Source organism: Gorilla gorilla, chromosome 20, assembly GCF_029281585.2.
Source record: "Gorilla gorilla gorilla isolate KB3781 chromosome 20, NHGRI_mGorGor1-v2.1_pri, whole genome shotgun sequence".
In the NCBI taxonomy this organism is placed as follows: Eukaryota; Metazoa; Chordata; class Mammalia; order Primates; family Hominidae; genus Gorilla; species Gorilla gorilla.
The window spans coordinates 46,784,171-46,805,942 of record NC_073244.2 but is presented as its reverse complement, the minus strand read 5'-3'; the positions used below and the strand labels follow the sequence as shown (position 1 = coordinate 46,805,942).

The following is a 21,772-nucleotide window of genomic DNA, read 5'->3' as shown; positions in this document are numbered from 1 at the left end:
GCCCCCATAGCCTACAAATAGGAAGACCACCTCTCCAAACATTGACAGACTTTATTGTGGGGGGGTTCCCACCTGGGACCCCACCTCTTAAATAAAAAAGTGCATAGAAAAGAAGGGATTTAGAAACCTTTGTACAATATCTACATCCTGGGCCCCCAGGGCAGAAAGGGGGCGATTGCTGGGTGGGCTGGAGGGGTGGAGGCAGGGCCCTTGTCACCTGCATGCCCACATCCACCCTGAACATGAGGGTGGGGGTGAGATGCTCTGGGAGGGGCTAGGGAGCCCCCAGGCTAGGGGCAAGATGGCAGCGACGGCAGCAGGAGGTGTGAGGGGTCGTGGTGGGCAGCCACGGCCTCAGTTAAGGAACCGACGGCAGCGCTTGGCGCCACAGTTGCAGGGCAGCTTGTTGCTGGCATCCTCGATGGGGAACTTGTAGTCGTAGGTGAGCTCCTCACCACGCAGGATGCGGCGCAGGGCGAAGATAACAATGTGTTTCTGGCCCTCCACGTGGATGACCCGAGAGAAGCAGTTGGGCTCACAGGAGTGGTTGATGAAGCGGGCGGCATTGCCATGCATCGTGGCGTCCACTACATCAAAGTCATCCATGCGGAACATATAGCACCCGATGCCCTGCAGGGATGAGGTGGGGAGATCAGGTGCTCTGTCCCCGCGGACAGGCTCGCTTCACCCACTGTCTTCCCACAGCCACTGGGAGCCCACCTTCCCATCGTAGAACTTCTCCCGCTTGTCAGTCAACACCGAGCGGATGACAATGCCGGAGTACTCGATGACCATCTCCCCCGCGTCGATGTTGCGCTTGCAGAACAGGCCTCGCCCGTGGATGGCTGATCTGCGGGGCAGGATGAACAGGGAACTCAGGGGGGAGGGGGACAGAAACCAGACAGTACCCCCTACCCAGTGCACGTGTCCGTCCACCCAAGGGGCATCCTCCCCCCCCAACCCCACTCACCTGTAGACACCCACAGCTTCTTTGGACGTCTTCTTAAGGTGACGAAAACGCATGGCCATGGGCAGCTCCAGGCTGGTGGCACGTCTGGTGAGGGACAGCAGTGTCACCCAGGCTGGTGCTCAGAATGACCTCTCTCACACCTGCTCACTCTCTAAGACCCTTCCAGACCACCACCCGCCCCCCAGCTCACACTCCATACCTGGTTGACCTGAGCTGCACCTCATCCTCTTCCTCATCACAGGTGGCCCCCTCAGGGAGCACCCGGTGCTGGGAGGCCAGGAAGTTGAACATGTCAAAGGTGCACTTCCTGCAGGTGGCAGCAGGGGAAGGAGGAATATACTATTGAAGACAGAGCTAACAGGGAAATGGGTGGGGTTCATTTTTCTGATGTCAGCTCTAGAAATAACTTTTTTTAATTTTTATTTTAGAGATGGGGTTTTGCCATGTTGCCCATGCTGGTCTCGAACTCCTGGGCTCATGCGATCCTCCTGCCTCGGCCTCCCAAAGTGGCGGGATTACAGGCATGAGCCACGGAGCCTGGCTAACTCTAGAAATAACTCTTGAAGTGACCTAGTGTCTCCTCCCCAGGCCTCAGTTTCCAACCTCTACAGTTAACTCCCACCCTCAAGAGCTCTCGTAGGGGCGCCCTGACCCAGGCATCACACCCCAGACCTCTCACCGGAGATAGACCTCTGCCCGAGCAGCCCCATGGGGATTCAGAGGCGGCTCCTCCTGGCCCTCTCCCTGCTGGTGGTAACGGAACTTATAGTGCTGGCAACGCTGGGCTCCGGGGAGCTGCTCGGCCAGGAAGATGACAGCATCATGGTGGATGCCCAGGAGTCTCGCCCCACTCATTCCTGAGGGGACATGTTGAGGACACACCTGTCATGTGGAGGGCCCATGGTGCCCTCGGGGAGACATCCAGCTCCCCGCCCCCTGTGGGGCCCACTCCTTACCACTAAAGGAGAGATGTCTGAGTCGGGCATGCCCTCGGGCCTCTTGCACTTTCTCGATCAGAGTTCTCCACGCCCCTGGGGAGACAGCAGAGCCAGAGCTGAGTCAGGATGGTGTTTTATGGACACTCTCCCTCCTGCCACTGCACCCCCCCCACTCACCCTCCAAGCTCTCTGCCTCAACGCTGAACCCATCCTCACTGCTGATCTCGAAGCGCAGATGTGGGCCAGTCCGTTTTGGGGCCTGGTTCTCTTTATCATCTGGGGATGGAGGCTCTTCCTCAGAGCTCGAAGCCTCACCTGGTCCCAAGAAGCAGGTTGGAGTGAAGATCACCCTTCCCGGACTCAAAAGCCCCTGAGCCCTGCTGTGCTCCCAGCAGACACCACTCTCTCCACCTCTAGGCGCAGACACAGATACTAGGGTCTAATGGCCCTCCTTCTGCTCTGGTTACCCAGTGAGCCCTGCAGAATGGACATTTCTTCCCCTAAGGAGCCTGCGGCTCCTCTTCTGCAGGACTTCTCGGGTACAAGAGCATTCCACAGAGGCTTGGGGCCTTTTGGCTCTTCAGGACACGCCTATGGCTCACTCAAACCCAGTGTACCATACATCCCATCTACCTGTCATTATTCTGTTTCTCACACAAAATTTAAAATACTGGAGAACTGTATTTTGCACATCTATTTTTTTTAGAAACAGCAAATTTCTGTAACTGTTACAAACATAAAATTATCATTTTTTGAGACAAAGTCTCGTTCTGTCGCCCAGGCTGGAATGCAATGGCGCGATCTCGGCTCACTGCAACCTGTGCCTCTCAGATTCAGGCAATTCTCCTGCCTCAGTCTCCCGAGTAGCTGAGATTACAGGCGCCCACCACCACGCCCGGCTAATTTTTGTATTTTCAGTACAGATGGTGTTTCACCATGTTGGCCAGGCTGACCTCAGGTGATCCGCCCGCCTCGGCCTCCCAAAGTGCTGGGATTACAGGCGTGAGCCACTGTGCCCAGCTACAAATATATTATTATATAGGCTCACATGCACAGAGCCAAGTACACTGTATGTTATGAGCTATTTAGGGGATTTCTCGAGGGTTAATAGATTAAACAGGGCAGACGGGACATGCTGACGTAGTAGATGTGGATGTGAAGAAGGGGGATGGGGGTCGGGACAACGCTGGGCTTGAACACCTGGAAGGATAAAACTGCCGTGGACTGAGACAGCAAAGGCAAAAGAAGAATGGGTTTGGCGTGCGGGTGGAGGGCTCAGTTTGGGACAGGCTCACTTTGAGAGGCCTCTTAGAAACCTCCGCCTGCAACCTGCTGGTGGAGATGGTGGGCAGGCAGCAGGACAGGATGGAGGAGGCCACAGTTCAGGAACAGGGTCTAGGCTGGAAAGAGCAATGTGGAGACAATCAGAACACAGACGGGAGGACAGCCACCAAGCTGGAAGGGAGCCCCTGGGAGTGAGCATACAGAGAAGTCAAGGCCAGGGCCCCGGGACACATCTAGACTGACAGCTGTGAGCAAGGAGGCAGGAACAGAGGTGAGAGCAGGAGCAGCCTTGGAAGCCGGGAAGACAATGCTTCAAGGCGGGAGGGATCGGCTGCACCAAACGCTGCTGCTGCTCAAGCAGGTGTGGGCTGGGGACTGACCATTGGGGGTTGGGGGCACAAAAGCTTGAGTGGAACAGGCTTTAGGAGAGGCAAAACCCACATGGCCACACTCTCCCGATGTCACCTCTCCAGGCCACCCTGCCCCACCTCCCCTGCCCCAAGGGAGACTCTAAAGCAACACTCCTGCAGTGTGACTCCCGTCTTCTCCAGGCCTCAGTGCCCCAGAGTCCACCTCTGACAACTTCTTCCCTGTGTCCCCCAACCCTCACCTCCACTGTTTCCCGAACACGGCAGGACTGACCACAGGACCCTGGCAGGTGCTCTCACTGCTCGCTTTCTCAGTGCCCACTCTAACCTGCCCTTGCTAACATGTCTGTGTCCCGCACCAAAATGTGGTCTGATCCCCGAGGACAGGGACCTCCTAAGGCCACTGCCATATTCTCATGTCATCTCTGAGACATAAGCAGCCTCTGAGTTAAGCACTCTCAATCCATGTCACTCTGCTTCCCTGCTCAGCAACTGAGCTGTGTGTCATGAGAAAATCCAAACATCTGGACAGGATTGGACCACCACAAAATCCCAGCTTCAGGCTGCTCGACCACCAACTTACCTGGCCGCAGCCACTCCCCCAGCCACTGCCTTCAGGGACCAACAGAAAACTCCACCACTCCACCGCCAGCTTCAAGGAGTCCATCAGCCAAGCATCCTCCAGGGGCCTCCACCCCGTGTATTACAGTTTCTGCATAAACACCTGCTTTCCCTCCTCTCCTTTACCTCAGAGGTCACCAGTTCAAAACCAGCCACCAGGCCTCTTCCCACTGCCTTTTCCATCCCAGCCTGCCCTTCCCCGCCATCCATGGCTCCGCTGTCTTGGCCCTCACACCAAGCACCTCCACACTGCTCGCCCACCTCCCGCTCCCGATCCTTAGCTGAACTCTGGCCAAGTGCCTGGGCTGTTTTGCCTTCTTCAACCATGGTCTCAATTCTGGACTCTGACACAACGCCCCACCCTGTGCCACCTGCTCTCACTGGACACCAACCCTAGACTCCACAGGCCTGGCAGTCTCTGTGGCAGCTGAGATGTGACGACTCCCTTCCCTGGGCCTCTGGGACACCGCTCTTCTGATCTTCCCACTGTCCCTGACCCTCATCTCGGTGCTAGCTGGGCTGCATTCCCTCTGGATGATCCTAGAACTTCACCTTTGGCTACTCTAGGAAGCTCTCTCTCAGCTCCTGGCAGGCTAGGCTCTGAGGCCCTCCCCTAGGCTCTTGGGCATGCTGGACAAAGACCCTTAAAAGGATCCCACGTAGAGGCGAAATGTCATTTCCATGTCTGTTTCTCCCACAAGGCCAGAGGCTCCCCAAGGTCATCTCTAACTCTAGCACCGAGCCTCAGGCTTGGCCCCTGGGAGTAGATACTGGTTTTCAAAGAGGGCTGATTTTGCATCTGTGAGTCACCCAGCTGAGCCAGGCACAGGCAAGGAGGGAGAGGGCAAGGCCGGTCCCTACCTGAATAGTGGTGCCACTGGGACTCAAGCAGCAGGTCTGGGGGACCATCGGGGACCTGGGGAAGACCACCTTCCGGAAGTGGCAGCAAAGGGGACCGTTCCTGGAGGGGCCTGCGAGAAGAGACCTGTCAGGAAGGGGAAGGACAGAGGTCCCAGACCCTCCAGGGAGAGGGGCCTGGCCACTCACCCAGGACTTTCTTCCCCAGCGGGCTCCCCAGGCTGATCCAGGTCAAGGACCCCACGCACTGTGGGGGTTTTCATCCTCACACGGCTAAACCTGGGAGGGCGAGCCCGAGAAGGATGAGCCGCATCTCCCGCCCATCTGCCCCCTTGCCTGTTCTGCCAGCCTCAGCACCCGCACTCACCCGCCACTGCCAAGCCCTGGAACCTGAGGGGTATCCTCTGAGGCCTCTCCATCTTCATCCAGCCGGGGGGCTTTGTATGGGGGAGGTGCTGGCGGGGACCGGCCGGAGAAAGTGGACACCCTCTTGACGCGGATGGCCTGGCGGGGCGGGCTGGCTGGCCCACTGCTCAGCACCAGCGTCAGGGGAGGGGGCGGCGGGGGCGGGGCAGGGCGGACCACTCCGACCACGGGCAGCACGCCAAGGAGGGGGCCTGGGGGCAGAGTCCAGGAGGTGGGAGCCGTGGGGGAAATGGTGGGGGGCAAAGGTGGCTGCTTCACTGGGGGTGGGACAGGTTCACCCTCCCCAGCCATCTTCACAAATACTTGCCCCAGCTTGTTGACAAGTATGATTTTGGATGTGGCAGGTTTGGGGGGCTCAGGGGCAGGGCCAAGGCTTAACACCCGGACTCCCGGGGCCCCTGGGAGCCAGGCAAATGTGCGGGTGGGGTCAGCTGGGCTGGCGGTCAGGCCTTGGGAGGGCTGGCTGCCATTAGCCAGGGGAGGCGCCGCGGGGAGTGACTCCTCTCTAGGGCCAGCACCTCCATCCCCAGGACCCCCTAGGTTCTTCAACACAAAATCCACAATTTCCGATGGCAGGTCCTCAGGAGGCCGGGCCCTGTCCCCTGCAGCCCCAAGAACCCCTGCCCGGACTACTCCTGGCCCTGAAGGAGGAGTGCCCTGGCCCCGAGGCTGCTGCACTGCCTCAGCCTCACTGTCAGTGCCGTCGTCCACGCCGTCCAGCTGTTCAATGCGGGGGGCTCCAGGGGTAGTGCTGGGGGCCAGACCAGGGGCAGACACCACAGTCACAGGGAAGTGGATGTAGCGGGAGGTGGGGCTGGACTCCTCCTCGGAGCTGTCCCCCGGGCCCCCGTGGCTGCTCCCCATGGCCCCAGCGGCTACAATCTCTTCCTGGAAGGGCTCAGTCCCCAGCAGGCTGGCCGCAAAGTCCAGGTCAGCAGCACTCAGTCCTGACACCACCTCCATGTCCTCAAAGTCTGGGCCCAGGTCTTCAGGGGGTGGTGGAGATGGGGCCGGGCCAGGGGGAGCCAGCTCCCCTGAGGTAGGTGTGAGGGCTGTGACGACTGAGGTAGGAGGGGGCACCCTGAGCTGAGGGGAGGTTTTTAGAGGAGGGGAGGCCCACCGTGATGGAGGCGGCCTGGGAACCAAAGGGCTGGGGCGACGGGAACGTCTGGGGGGAGCTGGGAAGTCCGGGTCTCCCACTGTGGGGATGTGGTGGGTCAGTGAAGATGGACTTCCTGTGGGGGGAGGGTTGGTGTTACCAGCAGCTCCCACCTCCGCGGCTGCACCCCCAACCCCCACATGCCCGGTGCTCACCAGGGGAGGGCAGGGGGCCAAAGGAGACACCCCCCAAGGGCCTCCGGGATGGCGAGTAGTTGGGCACTTTGATTCGAGCCCCCGAAAAAGAACGGGGGGCTGGAGGAGGGGCGCTGCCTGAATCTGGCCGCAGTGGAGGGTCCAGGTTCTGAATGGGCGAGTGGCGCTCAGGAACTCCAGGGACAAGAACATCTGTGTCCAGTGGGGGGTCCTCACCACCTGGGGGCTCTGAAGAGGCGAAAAACGGCACTGGGGTGGTAGGGGCTCTGTGTCAAAGCCTGCCCACATGCTCTCATCCCGAGCCACTATGCCTCCCAGGTCCCCGACCCTGACCCAGTCACAACAGGCCCCAGTTTCCAGTGACCAACCAGGCCAAACCCACCGTGGAGTTGGCAAAACCTGCACACACCTGGGCCAGGGGGCCTTCAGGGCCTCTCCCCACTCGTTCCTTGCCATCTCCTCTCTGCCTCTGCTGCAGGCTTTGCACGCCATGGGGAAATGCCCTCCCTCCAGCACGGCCAGTCCTACCACTTTCTTACCTGCCTGGTGCATCCAAGCCACATCAGACGCTCCCGCCCGCCCCGGCCCGGAGGCTCTCCATTACCTGGCTCCACCCAACCTCTGCAAACTGATCTCCCTCCTCCACCCAAAACTCCCTGGTTTCCAGACGGGATGGGTGTACCCTCCTCCTCTGTCCACTTCTTATCATGCTCCAATCCGGAATAAAGCCCTTCCTACCATCCAAATCTCTTCCGCCTCCTGCTCTGCCCACAATAACCTCTCCCCCATCTCCAAGCCCATTCTTTGCCCTGTGCCATCCAGCTCTCAGCCACATCCCACCGCCAGTGTGGCTGTAAGGGGGCCGGTTTGGGAGCTGAGCAGATGCAATTCCAATTCCAGCTTCCCCAGCATGTTACTGTGTTCAGCCACTGTCCCCTTCAAGGTGTAGTATGGCGACACTGGAGAGCACTCCATGAGCACAGTGCCCCAAGTTAGGGAGCTGTAAGCACTCTGCTCCCTGCAGTCGTCCAAAAGCCAGTACCTCACCTCAAGTAGGCAGCGTGCCGCTCTCCCCACCTCACTTCCCATGAAAAGCCGGGCACAGCCCCTGGTACACAAGGCATGGCAGTAAGCGAGCTGCCGTTACATTACAGCAACTGAAGCAAAAGCAAGCCTCCTGGACTTTCCAAAAGGGAGCGGGGAACAGAGATCTGTAGGTTTGTTTAGGGAGAGCAGTATTCAGGAAGAAGACAGAGCCAAAGCCACACCTGAGGAAGGGGCGGGGCTGTGCACAATGGTCTGGTTCTCCTCTGCAGCCTCCAGGTGAGCTGGCTCTTCCCTCGGCCCCCATGGCCGATACTCCAGAATTCGGCACCGATACCAGCAGCGCCTCCGAGCATCCACTGTGCTCCAGTACAGACGGGAGCACCTGGCGTGTGGGATAAGACGGTTAGGATGCTTGGGAAATGGGATCCAGCTATGGAGTCCCCTGGCCCCATGGATCACCCCGACCGCTCACTGGTAGCCAATGGGGAAGAGCCGTCCCTCGCAGTCCGAGAGATCAGACAGAGTACCCAGGGAGTCAATGCGGATGGAGCCTGTGGTGCAAAGCGGAGGTCAGGAGAGGCAGGCAGGACAGGGCAGGAGGACAGGGCGGAGAGCAGGCAGCTTACCAATGAGCACGTTGATGGCATCGGGTTCAAGCCCCGTCAAGAACTTCCGCTTGAAGTTGATGCCCTCGAAGTCCACATAGACTCGGCGGAGAACATCAAAACCATCGGGGTTCACGATTTCCTGGAAGAGGGGGTGGCAAAGTGAGGTGGCTGCATTGGTGGGGGAGGTGGATGCCAGGGAAGTCTGAACAGTCAGGGGCTTGGCCTAAAGGCCTCTGGGAAAACAGATGAGGAAACACTGAGAGGCAGTAAGGCCAGGCCTGGGGGCCATGGGGGTCCCTAAGTGAACAGGAAGAGAGGTGGGGAAGGAGCTGTGTACCCCACAGTTCTGGCCCACCTTGCCATCCAGGAGATCAGTGTGTTTCTGGCAGAAGACTTTCTTGTCATCCTGGAAGATGCAGTAGCTGGCCCGGGCACACATGAAGTGGAAGTTGCTGAGGCAGGAGGACAGGCAGCAGCCCACCGTGGCGCCAGGCTTCAGGCAGAGCTCGCAGCGCTGCGTAGGGGAGGGCAGCTCAGGGGAGAAGCCAGGGCTGGGGCTGGGCACCAGGCACCACTGTCACTGAGTCTGCATGGGTCCCTGTCTAGCCTGGCACGGCAAAGGCTCTCCCCAGGCGCAGCCTCTCCCCAGCCGCATCCAGGCCCAGGTGCAGCCTCTCCCCAGCCGCATCCGGGCCCAGGTGCACACCAAACTCTCTCTGGTTCTTTGAAGCAAGAATGACAACTAATACTTGCTGATGGCATTAGTGTGATCATCTTTGTCACAAAGTTTTCAGGCGGAGGTTGTGTTATTTTCATCCTCACAGATACCCCCGCAGTGGGAATCTCTACCACCCCAATGCCCGAGAGTGCTTGAGGTCTCTCTGTACCTGGCCCAGGCACCACTCTGAGGAGTGGGGGAATTCTAACCTCACGGGGATGTAGTGAGAGCTCAACGCCACCCAGCATGGAAAGCGTGCAGCCCAGGTTCAATCAATGGGCACTCTTCTCACTTTTAGACTCCCACACTTCAGGCCCAGATTACAGCCAGAGGGCCCACATAGGAAAAAGCTGCCATCAGCACCAACGTCCCAGGGCAACCAAGAGACCTCGGCCTGGCAGTGAAAGGATGCCAGGTAGGGAATGTGAAGTAAGAGCTGTTTGCACTGGAGGAGGCCGCCCCAAGAGCCAGAGAGCTGTCCACCTCTCTGCACCCGCGCCCTCACCATCTGCCTCCCTCGGGCCACAGCAGCATGCACATTCTTGAGGGAGCCGTCGTTCTCCTCGAAGACTTCTGCCGACCAGATGGCACAGTTGACGTGTGTCCACTCGTTCTGCCCGATGTACAAGAGCCGCCCCGCCTCCTGGGGCAGAAGAGGAGTGGCATGATGTGGGGGGCCAGGGAACAGGCCCCACAGCCTGGTGCGTCACAGAGCAGCCCTCACCTTGGAGTCTGCATCCCCGTATTTGAGGCAGAGTGCACACTGACGGGGGTCCTCCAGGTGTGAGAAGGCAGCCGGATCCTTGCCCTGGAGTGCTGAAGAGGAAACGTGAAGGGAGGTCTAAGAATGAGGACCCGGAGCCAGGCCACCAACACAGGGCCCTGGCTTCTGGCCCCCCACTTCCCAGTACCTGCTGAGGGATCCCCTGGAGGCTGCCCTGATTCTGGGGTCTCTGGTTCCTGCTGTCTCCACTGCGCATAGACATGATCCAGGGATGGGGGCAACACCGCATTGGGAAGGACTCCGCTGTGGACAGGCAGGGTTAGCAGCTGATGTGCCCAACAAGGGCAGCTGAACGGGGGCCCACCCACAAACCAGCCTGAACTCACCATGACACCCGCTCCTCCCTCTCTATGTGGAATTTCTCTCAGTCCACCAAATAAGCCAGGCCCTCTTGTGCCAGCTTGGACATATGAAATGCTGCTTCTCATGCCTGCAATACTCTTCCTCCCCAGCTCTGCTCCAATGCCATCTCTTTCAGGCAGCCTTCCCTGACACCTCGGCTCCAGCAGGTACCCCCTCCGGGCCCCCACCGCCCCCTGGTATTCTCCATCACTGCCCTGACCATCTGGGTCTTCAGTGCCTGCCCGGCTCCACAATGAGCTCTTTAAGCAGAGCCCAATCTGATTCGCTCACTGCTTTGTCCCCAGCATTACCCTGCACAAAGCAGAAACAAAGCTTTGCTAGTCTAGAACCACCAGGGAATCTCACCCGGGTTCCACCACCCTCCTCTCCAGCTCTGCTCCAGACCCTACCTCTGCTCATCTCTTCTCAGCCCAGTGTGGCCCCTGCATGCCCTGGCCTTGCCCTCACTCCCCGGCTTCCCTTCTGCTACCCAGCCTTGCTCACTTTGGCAGCCGGGTATTCCGTCGCCAGTACTTGGGGTCGTGGGCATCGAACCAGCCGAACGCAGATTCTAGCAGCTGGGGAGTGGGTTAACAGGATGAGAAAAGCCGGCTTCCCCAGGAGAGCTGCCAGGGGCAGGGTCTGAAGGTCCCACTCCCCCACCCCACAAGCATCCCCGGAAGAGCTCACCTTCAGCAGGAGCCCCTTCATCTGGCCTCCAGCCCGGCGCTCCGGGGTCTCTCCCTCCTCCGAGTGCCGCATGAGGATGCCCACCATGTCCTCCATGAAGCTGTGCTGTAAGGGGGTTTGTCAGAGACTGAGTCCCCTCTGCACAACTCCAGCCCTCTCCTCCTGCCACCCACCTGCTCCTCCTGGTGTACCACTCACCACAGACTTGTAGTGGCCATCCTCGAAGCGCTGACTCACAGCTTGCAGGCCGCAGGGTCCTGGGTGCAGTTGCTTCCCATCTGGCCCACACTGCAAAGCGGGGAAGTTAGCAGGGCTGGGGGTGGGCCTGGCCCCGGCCCATCCTGCCTCCAGGGCCCTCCAGACCTGGGTGCAGAGCAGCAGTGGGCCCACCACCTTGGAGCTCAGCAGGCCCTGGAGCACCTGGCGCAGGCCCCCCTGGAGGGCCCCGCTCAGGGCCTCTCGCCAGCGGGGCTGTGCCGCCCCAGCACACGGTCCGCAGGTGTACAGCACCGAGTCTGGCAGTCCTGAAAGGATCTCGTAGTCTTCATCTAGGATAGCCAAGTGGGAAAGGGAAAAGTGGTTTCAGAGGATGTGAGGGCTCCCAGCAGCCCCTAGGCCAGCAAGGACCCTTAGCCCACCAGTCCTCTTGGGGCCTGTGGTGGGGGCAGGGGTCCCCACAGGGTTGAGGCTGCAGCCCAGGTGCTCCGACTCACCTGAGAGCCCTTCGCACTTGGCATGCACCCAGTGATCGCACTGTGCGCACTGCATCATCTTGCTCTCATAGTCGTTGTCTTCATAGCAGCGTGTACAGATCGGGCAGTAGTTTCCTAGAGGAAGGGAAGAGAAGGAGTCAGAGGTGCTGGAGTTCCCACTCAGCCCTGAGTGTCTCTGTTCAAGGATTAGCAGTACCTTAGCTGCCTCCGTTATGCCCCTGTTTTGGGCCCCTACCAGTCCCTAAAAGCTCCTTGAGGATGAGGCTTTTTTTTTTTTTTTTTGAGACAGAGTCTTGCTCTGTCACCCAGGCTAGAGTGCAGTGGCAAGATCTCTGCTCACTGCAACCTCCGCCTCCCGGGTTCAAGCGATTCTCCTGCCTCAGCCTCCCGAGTAGCTGAGATTACAGGTGCCCACCATCATGCCCGGCTAATTTTTGTATTTGTAGTACAGATGGGGTTTCACCATGTTGGCCAGGCTGATCTCAAACTCCTCACCTCAGGTGATCCACCTGCCTCAGCCTTCCAAAGTGTTAGGATTACAGGCGTGAGCCACTGTGCTCGGCCTTAGGATGAGGCCTCTTTTCAGACTCTGCAGAACATAGGGCCTTGCTAAGGTACTGCCTGAATAAGGCTTCCAAACTGCTCAATGGAGACGTGAGGTTCCAGGAAGTACCTCAGACACCAAGACAGTGGGGTCCCAGGCCTTCCACTCCCACCACCCTCAGAGGAGCTATGTGTCCCTGTTTTACATACTGGATGGACTCCTGTGGAAGAGTTCCCTGAGTTGAAGAGATAGTCCCATAGCTACAAGGTGGAAAGCCATGAGAAAAGAGGGTCTGTGCTAAAGCCTGTAAAAGAGCCTGGCCATTCCCCCGTGGCCCCCAGCATCCAGTTCCCCTGCCCGGTCCCCACCTTTCTCATATAGCTGGGTGCACCTGGGGCAGAGGCTGTAATCTCCAGACCACTCGACGTCCCAGTTCTTGCCTGGAGTTGCCCCACAGCTCTTACAGCGCACACAGGCTGAACAGATCTGGGGGAGCAGGGCGATGTTAGGGGAAAACCAGGCACTGGACTGGAGCAACATGAGCGGGAGACGGACGAGGAGGAATTGGGGATATGCAGGAAGCAGGCAAGGAGGGACGGGTAAGAGGAGAAAACACGCAGGACAGACACGGAGGAGGAACATGAGGAGGGCAGGAGCGGACATCAGGCTACAGCAGGGGATTCTGAGCCCACGGAACGTGAGATTCATAAGCCCCTAAAACCACTCCATGCAAATTCTGAATATAAATCTGACCTATGTGAAATTTTTGAAGAGAAAACATTACTAATGAATTCCTAAGAGGATCCCCAACCCCTGCTCCTCCTGAGAGCCCCAGCCTAGAGCAAGTTTGGGGGTGGTGGTGATATTCATTAGAGACAAAGCAAGTGGGTGGACCTCATCTCTCACCCAGTGGCGCCGTTTGCGCGTGGCCCGGGTTGGATAGCTGGGCCCCAGACAGGCCGGGTGGTATGCATGGCGGCAGCGCTCGCACTCCAGGAGGTGCTGTTGGATGTGGAGACAGAGATGGCGAAACCTGCTGGCACAGGGATGCCCTCACCTTCCGGCCTCCACCCACCCTGGCCAGCCCTTGGGCCCAAACCTTGGATCCACGACCTTTGCGTCCACAGACGTGGCAGAATTTGCAGCGACGGCAGCACCAGGTGTCGTGATGCTGGGGCAGGGGCCGCTCGGCCTCCTCCAGGCAGAATGGGTGGAATGGGTCACAGCAGACTTGACAGAACACCAGCTGGGGACAGGGTAAAGGAGTGAATGATGGGCATAGCATGAGGCCAGAGGGCCAAGGGATGAGACCCAGCTGAGAGAGCCCAAGGAATCAGGCCGTGAGGACCGACAGAGATCTGGGGGTCTGTGAAGAAAGGAGGAGATCTAACCTCGTGGAGTCCTTTGCTGGCACACAGCAAGCACACCATCGGGGGGCCCCCTGGCACAGAGGTGAGCACACTCAGGCCCCCCATCAGCCACACGTTCTCTAAATCACAATCCTCCTGGGGGAAGAGAGGATGCAGGATCAGAGGGCCGCCGGGCATACAAGGCAGACCCACCTGGCTTCTCGATGACACAGTCATCGAGGTTCTTCCAACCAGAGGCTCTGTGACTCGCCCCACTCAATGCCATACCTTAAAATCCACACGGACGCGGTGCACACCATCGGGAGACTTCTGCTTTCCAGTCCAGCCATTGGGAAAAGAAGCAAAGGGGCCAGGGGCCAAAGCATCCTGGGGAGGGAAGGTGGGGGAGTTCAGAGCTGCCAGCCTGGCCGTGATGCAGACTCCTCTCCTCACCGCCCTTCCCCCAGCCTACTGGACCCAGACCCTGATCCAGACCCCTTTGCTTTCCAGACAGGCAAGACCCGCCTCATCCCTCAGGGCCTGTCCTCTCATGTGGACACACCACGACACTCAGGTGTGTCTGTCACTCTGACTTGCCAGGTAGCTCCTGGAGGGAAGGGGCTCTCGGAGCGGGCCGTGCTGACCTTGTCCAGGCGCCTTCGGGCCTTGAGCTGCAACACAGGCTGCAGGGTGGGTTTGCGGGGCCGGCTCTGCTCCTCAGGTTCTGGCAGTGGCAGCTCTAGGCAGGACACAATGAGCAGTGAGGTCACTCCCCTTCCACGCCCCTCTTCTTCTACAACCCCAAATGTTACCTGAATTCCCAGGGCCTTCTTTAACTAACCAAGACCCGCCAGGACGATTCTTTTTCTTGTTTTTTGAGGCAGGGTCTCGCTCTGTTGCCCAGACTGGAATGCAGTGGCGTGACCCATAGCCCACCGCAGCCTTGAACTCCCAGGCTCAGACGATCCTCCTGCCTCAGCCTCCTGAGCAGCTGAGACCACAGATGCGTGCCACCATATACAACTAATTTTTGCTTTTATAGGGATGGGGTCCCACTATGTTGCCCAGGCTGGTCTTGAACTCCTGGGCTCAAGTGATCCTCCCACCTCGGCCTCCCAAAAGTGCTGGGATTACAAGTGTGAGCCACTGCACCAGGCCTAGGATGATCCTTAAGTCTCACTCATTAGGCTCACTGAGAACCTCATAGACCAGTTCTGTACATCCACCTAAAAACTGCCTTCTCCTCTGCCCTCAGCCACCTTCTCTATCAGACTGACAGAGCCCTGGGTCTGGGTGCCTTGTCCCTCCTACACAAAAGACACAAGACCAAATAAATGATCAACAAAGAAAGCATTAAGCAGTTCGCACCATTTTCTCGGGGGGTCCGACGCCGAGGAGCAGGGGGGCCCCCGGGCTCCGAGTCATCCGAATCCTCGAAGATATCATAGGAGGGTCGCTGTTTGACGCAGCGCCGAGCTGACTTGCGCTGCAGGAGGGAGTCCTGCTCCTCGGGCCCTGGGGGGGCCACCACCTCCTCCCGGGGCCCCCCAGCTCCCGCCCCCCGGCGTGGGCCTGGAGGACCAGGGGAGGCCTCAGGAGATTCATCGGAATCCCAGGGCAACAGCGTCTTCACTATCGTCCGGCCTGCGGGAACAGGGGACTTAGTAGGATTTGAGCTCAGCCAGGGACACGGGACACTGGGAGAGAAGCCAGAAAGAAGCGGGGCAGGGAATGAACGCAGGAGCTATGAAAGCACGCAACGGAGAAGACAGAGAGGGTGAGCTGCAAGGGAGGACAGCAAAGAAAAACAGCTCCCTCCACAGCACAAACTCTAACACGGTTTTGAGAAGAAATGCTCCTTAAAGCTCGTCACCTTTTTTAGCCAGTCGTTCCATCTTCCGAGCCTCTATTTTGTCACACTTCCGGTATCTGGGGAGGGGAGCAGCACGTCACCAGGGTAGGGGACTGGTGGTCTGGGGGAAGAGAGGAAGCTCTCCACAAGAATGCCAACCCCACTGCTCTGGCTAGGCAGAAGAGGAGCGAGGTAGGAAGCCTAGGGGACCAACAACCACGGGAATGAGGCCACGCCCCAGCTACTCACACACAGCACTGCTTCTTGGTGTTAGGGCCCCCAAACTTGGGCTTGTCTAGGCAGTTGACACAGGACCCACAGTCCTGCACACGTAGGCAGCCCCGACAGTGTCCACATCGAGCCATGCGCATCTTCTTGCCGTGATGGGAGGGCAGTGAGCGCCGGGGTGTGTGGGCCAGGGTCCCTCCAGAACCTGTGGGCTCTGATTCTCCCCCAGGGCCTGCTGCCTCCACCTTTCCCCGCCGGGACCGTGACGGGACACTCTCAGTCTCGGACGCCGATGATGTATCTATTGCAGCAGGCAGGGAGGAGGGGATGGAGCCACAAAGCCACCAGGCTTCTACCTCACTTCCCTGCTTTCCCACAACCTGGCTCTCGCTTTCTCACAGCGCCAGGTTCCTGGTGCCCCCAAATGAAGTTGCTCTAGGACCTAGCACTCCAGCCCACTTGCCACCTAACCCCTGAGCACCTGACTTGGCTCCCTCTCTCCTAGGCTCTTGGTGCATGTCACCCAAGTGTGGGGTCATCCCCAAACCTGACATGGCTGTCCAGTCTCCCCACCTACCCTCTGTGGCGAGGTCCTGCCGATCCCGGAGAGGGAGGGCACTGAGGCGAGGGACATCTTCAGGCACCATGGCCCGGGCCTGACCCAGGGCCACAGCAGCATGACGGCAGACGTGTTTGATGCGGGGACCTTGCACAGGGGACTCGGGACCCTGGGGGAGAAATCGGAGTGTGTGTGGGCAGCTTGCGCTCCCGCAGCCCCGCTCCTCCCGCCAGTCTTCTTCAGGGCCCTCCTCCCGATGCATACTGAGGGCCGCTCTCTCTTAGCTTCCACCGACTCATCTTCAGACCGGACAGGGCCTCTGTCGGAGATCTGCTTGACAGCCCCGGCCACCTCCTCCATCTGCCCTCCAGGGCTCAGCTGGCAGGGAATAAACAGGGTCAGGGACTGGACAGTGAGAAAAGATAGGGACAGGGAGCTGGGTGTGGTGGCTGATGCCTGTAATCCCAGCACTTTGGGAGGCCGAGATGGGCAGATCACAAGGTCAGGAGTTCAAGACCAGCCTGGCCAATGTGGTGAAACCCTGTCTCTACTAAAAATACAAAAATTAGCCAGGCGTGGTGATGGGCACCTGTAGTCCCAGCTACTCGAGAGACTGAGGCAGGAGAATCTCTTGAACCCAGGAGGCAAAGGCTGCAGTGAGCTGAGATCATGCCACTGCACTCCAGCCTGGACAAAGTGAGACTCGGTCTCAAAAAAAAAAAAAAAAAGGAAGATAGGGACAGGGAACTAGCACAGAGAAGGGCCAGGTCTGGGGAGGAACAAAGGAAGGTGGGGGATCACAGAAAGGCGGGTTCTGAGGGTTCCCCGCAATGCTGGAAAGTGTCCAAGGAGGCGGAAGGTTAGGGGGTTGCAAAGAATGGAGGCTGGATGGCTGGGTGTGCCGCTGGGCCCAGGGACCACGCTCACCGGCATGGAAGCTGCCACCTTCTGCTGCTGCTGCTGATCGATCTTGAATAGCTGCACTTTGGCTCTCTTGAGGAGGCTGAACATCTTCTCCTCTACCCCAGACAGCGGCAAGGAGCCCACGCCTGCAATCCGGGCTTTTTCCAGGGGAGGCATCTGCTGTGGTGATGGCGGTGGCTGCAGCTGTGGCTGTGGTGGCGGTAGTGCCTGGGGCAGGAGCTGGGTTTGCAAGGCCTGCAGGGGCTGCAGTAGCTGAGCCTGTGTCTGTGGCCCGTTGCTCAGAGCTGGAGCCCCGTGAGGGGACACCTCGGCCTTAACAGGAGTGGTGACCACAGGGGCGAATCGAGGCAGGCTGAGGTGGTTGGTGCGGCCCACTGCCCGAGGCTCAGGCTCAGCTGGAGAGTCATCGGCAGGAGGAGGCTCTGGCTCAGGGGCTTCAGGAGCCCCAAGAGGAGGAGGAGTAAGCACCGATTCGTAGATCTTCAGGTGGGCTTCGCTTGGGGTAAACTGAGGGGCCCGAAGGAGTAGGGGCCTCCGGGAGGAGGTGGCAGGAGCAGGGGGTGGGGAGGGGGCCGGGGGAGGTGGAGGGGCTGGGGGAGGAGGGGGCAGCTCCCGGGTCAGTGAGGTCCAGCGAAATGTGGGTTCCCTTAGGATGGACCGTCTCTTCTCAGGGAGTGGAACTGGGGTAGATGGAGGAGTTGGGGCACGTGGTGGAGAGGGGACTGGTGCTGGCTCCTGGGGAACAGGTGGGGAGGTGGTAATGGGAGGTCGCAGGACAGGTGAGACCTCCACCTTTGGGGGTTTGGGGGGGTCTTCATCCATAAATCGCCGGGGTGTCTTGATGACACGGGAGGAGCGGGCACTCACCACAGGCATAATAAACTGCCGGATATTCTTCAGGAAGGTGGTGCTTTTGGGGGCCACGGTGGGACTGTCTTCCGGAGGGCCTCCCGTGGCGGTGCTGGGGGTTGGAGTGGGAGGAGAGGTGCCCTCTGGCCCTGCCCGAGCAGCTTCCCGCTCCGCCCGCTGGCTGGGAGTCAGGGGAGGCCGGCCCCTCTTCCTGGAGCACGTAGCTGGGACCACAGGAGGAGGGGATTCTTCCTGCTCCTCTTGGGCAGGAGGCGGTGGAGGGGATGGTAGAGGTGGTGGGGACACTGGGGGTGGTGGTGGAGGGCAGAGTGGGGGTGGAGGAGATGTCGAAGGGGGTGGGAGGGGTGGAGGAGGTGAAGGGGCTGGAGGAGTCAGAGGCGGTGGTGGCAGCTTTGCCTCTTCCTTTTCCGCAGCTGGCATCATCTCCTCAGCTACAGCTCTTTCTTCCTTCTCTTCTCCCTCCTCCTTGTCTTTTTCTTCTTCTTCTTTCTTCTCTTCTTCCTCGTCATCCAGCTTCTGTTCCTGCTTTTTCCAGCAAGGGCTCCCTCCCTGTCCAGATCCAACTCTTCTTTGGGGGGCATCCTGCCAACTTTCCTCATGTTGACCTTGACCTTGACCTGATTCGAGTCCCAAGGACAATTGTCCCATCTTTACTTTTTTGGCCCTTGAAACAAACTTGATCACAAAGGGGAGGCCACCACCTCGGCCGCGGCCCCTGCTTCCACGGCCTCCACGGCTTGACTGTCCTCCACGCCTGGGGGTCCCAGGTCCTGGACCGGGCCCCTCCTTGCATTTCCAGCTGCCAGTCTGATGTTTCACTGGAACCACAGGAGGTGGGGGCTCAGGTTTGGGGATTGTCACAGCTGCTTCTGCCACCACTACTGCTTGCTGCTTCCTCCTGCAGGGGCCTGCTGGCCGTCCTGGGGGCCGTCCCCGAGACCGCCGGGGGGTGGAGGGCTCACATGCCCGGCTCCGGGGTGCTTGGGGTGCCTGGGCCCGCCGGAGAAGTTCAGTCAGTGCCTGCACCATCCGTTCTGTGCCTTCCTCACCCCGTTTCCGGGCAGGGGTCTTTGGGGGGGTAGGAGCCACATCTGCTAGGCGAGGAGGAGGAAGGGGGGTCGTCTTATGCTTGCGACCCCGACCTCGGGGCGCTCGACCTAAAAGGAGAATAGTTGTGGGGAGATGGATCAAGCCAGCCCTGCACACAGAGGAAGGCGCTCCAGGAGGGCAGGGACTAAGTCTTGCTTGTGTGTTTCCCCCGCTGCCCAGACTAGCTTGGACTCTGAACACAGAACACATTCGGCAACTGACAGAGGCTAGTTGAACAGGGAAGAGCTGACACGAAGGGCGAGGATAAATTCCTGTGACGCTAAAGAGGTGGAGTTCCCCCGTCACTCACCTCGCTGGGATCGGAGCGCAGAGCGCAGGGAACTGGGGGCCACATCTTCATCTGAATGAAAACCCTGAAACTCCTGATTTAGGGGACCGGGGTGGAGGGGAGAAACAGCAGTCAGTGCCAAAGCCCTCGTTCCATCTGAGGTATCGAGGAATATCCCCAGTTCCCACTTAGCATACCCCTGCCTATTTAAAAAGAACGAAAAAGACTCAAAGGTCGCGGGTAGTGGAAGAGAGGGTCTCTCCCTAGGGATGGAGGCGCCAGGTATTTCGAACTCCGATCCCCAGTGCCGGACCACACCAGCACAGCCAAAGCCATGGTTCACTGGCCCAAGAGAGAAGACGACAGGGTCTCCTCAGGAAAGGCAGCAGGCCCCATACTCAGATTCCTTCAGAGTCCAATTCAGACCAAAGTGGGACCTCCACTGACACCCTTTCGGGCCACAATTTATTTCTGAATTAAGTTGGGAACAGGGGCCCGCAAGTGGAGGGGCGGGGAGGGCATCAGATGGCTTTCGTACAGGCTCCACTGCGAGCCCTCAGGTTGTTATTAACCGTCCAGGGCAACGCAACCCACACCTTCCTGCCTGTTCTGAAAGGCTGGGGGAGAAATCCTGAGCTGAGCTCTGACCTGCTAGAGTGCCCAGTCCCGGCCTTCATCCCACTCCTGTTCAACCCGAGCCCCAAGAGGAAGCCCTCCACCACTCTACCTGAGATGCCAAGAGGAACTGGGGCCCTGGAGAAACCAGGAGGTTGCGAGGCCCGGCGGGGCGGCCCACAGGTAAGAGCCCAGACAGCTCCAACCTGTCTGCCAAGGCCACGCTGCCGCTGTCAACCACTACTGGCTGGACATGCAGTCCCCACTGCCTCCTCGCCCAAACCTCCACCGCCCTAGCTTTACCAGCTGCCGAAAAGGATCGGCCCAAGACACTTCAGCGGGACCGACATCGGGCGCGAGTGCCCGGCTGCAACCGGGGCTTCTCTACCCACTTCCAGAGGCCCTTTCCCCCGGAAGCTGCATGCAGCCGCCCTCCCTCCGTGCCCCGTCTCTCCGAAGGAACCCTGAGGACCCGGCCTGCCCACGCCGCCCCCGGGACAACCCAGACCCCTGGAAGCCCCGGCCTCCGCCCCACCCGGCGCCGGGGACGCCTCCGACCGCCTCACCTCCTCGTCGGATTCCCCGTCACTGCTCTCCTCCTCCGGCACGCAGCCTCGACTCGGGCCCCAGCCCCGGCCCCGACCCCGGCCCCGGCCCCGCTGGACCCGCTGGACCCGCTGGACCCGCGGGCCGGCCCACAGGCGGCGGAGCCGGCGCAGGCCCCGGCGGAGCCCCAGCAAACGGAGCAGGGCCGTGTCCTCCCCGGGCTCGGCTCCGCCCGGCCCCGTCGCGCCACCGCCGCGCCGCAGAGCTACCCGCACTCTTTCGGCCCCGTTGCCCCGTCCACCGCGGCCCCCGCCCCCGCCGGCGCCCCGCGGCCGGCCCGGGAAGCGGCCCCGCGCGGAGCCAGGCCCGGGGCAACTGCCGCCGCCCGCCGCCGCCGCCATCTTGGCACCGTGAGAGGGGCCGGGGAGGCGGGGGGAGGGGCGGCCCGTGCGCAGGGCCGGGGGGAGGGGAGAGAGCGGGGGCGGGGCGGGGCGGCCGCGGCGCACGACAACAACCAGCGCCGCCGCGGGGCCGCGGGAGGCCGGGGGCCGGGCCGGCCACGCGCAGGGCACCACGGGAGAGGGAGTCCGCGGCCGGCCGGCGCCCTCGGACCGCACCTGGGGAGCACAGACCCCGCGTCGCGGCCGCAGAGGGGCGAGCCGCGGGGGCCTCCGGGAAATGTAGTCCGGACGCCTCGCTTCTTCCGCCGGCAGCCAGGGCGCGAGGGCCGGGACGGCGGGGTTCCCGGCCAGGACCCGGAAAGCGGGTTGCCGGGTCTCCGGGAGGTGTGGTCCTAGCCCCAGGCTCCTCCCATTGTTCTTGGCTAGGCCGGCGGCCCGCGTGGACTACCACTCCCAGGGTGCCGTGGGCTCGGGCCCCGGGACCCCCCGAGGCCCTGGGAAATGCAGTTCGCGGCTGCAGGAGGCGTGGGCTGGAGAAGGAGCGGTGGAAAGCATAGTCAGTCTCCGTTCCAGGCGCGACCTGGCGGCGGCTTGGCACGGTGTGGAGGGAAGACGCCGGAGAGGCCGCGGTCTCGGGGTCCGTGTGCTCCCGGAGAGGAGGCGGGTGGCCGAAAGCAGGGTCGGAGCACGCGTTCCTCTCTCTCCCGGGCCGAGCGTTCCCAGATCAGACTCCGCGCGCCGTGGATTGCAGTGGAAGGGGCGAGTGACTTGCAGTCGCACAGCCCCCATCAGTCCAGGACCGGCATGCCGCAAGGTGTGCCCGGA

General features: G+C 60.4%; 1 protein-coding gene across 6 annotated transcripts; it reads right to left on the bottom strand.

The window, feature by feature from the left end:
* Positions 1-33: 33 nt before the first annotated feature.
* On the bottom strand, positions 34-21,052 carry KMT2B (lysine methyltransferase 2B). Of its 6 annotated transcripts, none has more exons than XM_055369019.2 (37): positions 20,567-21,052; positions 19,407-19,479; positions 17,141-19,164; positions 16,478-16,591; positions 16,232-16,382; positions 15,676-15,955; positions 15,448-15,503; positions 14,943-15,218; positions 14,219-14,313; positions 13,863-13,961; positions 13,617-13,730; positions 13,325-13,471; positions 13,132-13,227; positions 12,594-12,711; positions 11,682-11,795; positions 11,332-11,516; positions 11,167-11,256; positions 10,969-11,073; positions 10,783-10,856; positions 10,064-10,179; positions 9,877-9,968; positions 9,658-9,795; positions 8,790-8,948; positions 8,453-8,573; positions 8,299-8,377; positions 8,048-8,208; positions 6,780-7,028; positions 5,407-6,700; positions 5,229-5,318; positions 5,043-5,152; positions 2,086-2,223; positions 1,927-2,001; positions 1,650-1,827; positions 1,170-1,277; positions 971-1,054; positions 721-850; positions 34-630 (listed from the first exon to the last, which is right to left on the bottom strand). In XM_055369019.2, the coding sequence occupies exons 1-37, from the start codon at positions 20,945-20,947 to the stop codon at positions 355-357; spliced, it is 8,190 nt and encodes a 2,729-aa protein (XP_055224994.1). In that variant the 5' UTR covers positions 20,948-21,052; the 3' UTR covers positions 34-354. The 6 variants fall into 6 exon arrangements, 5 of the variants coding, with proteins under 5 accessions (XP_055224994.1, XP_030860013.2, XP_055224995.1 ...); XM_031004153.3 differs by having other exon boundaries at positions 6,780-7,007; XM_055369020.2 differs by lacking the exon at positions 5,229-5,318.
* Positions 21,053-21,772: the final 720 nt, after the last annotated feature.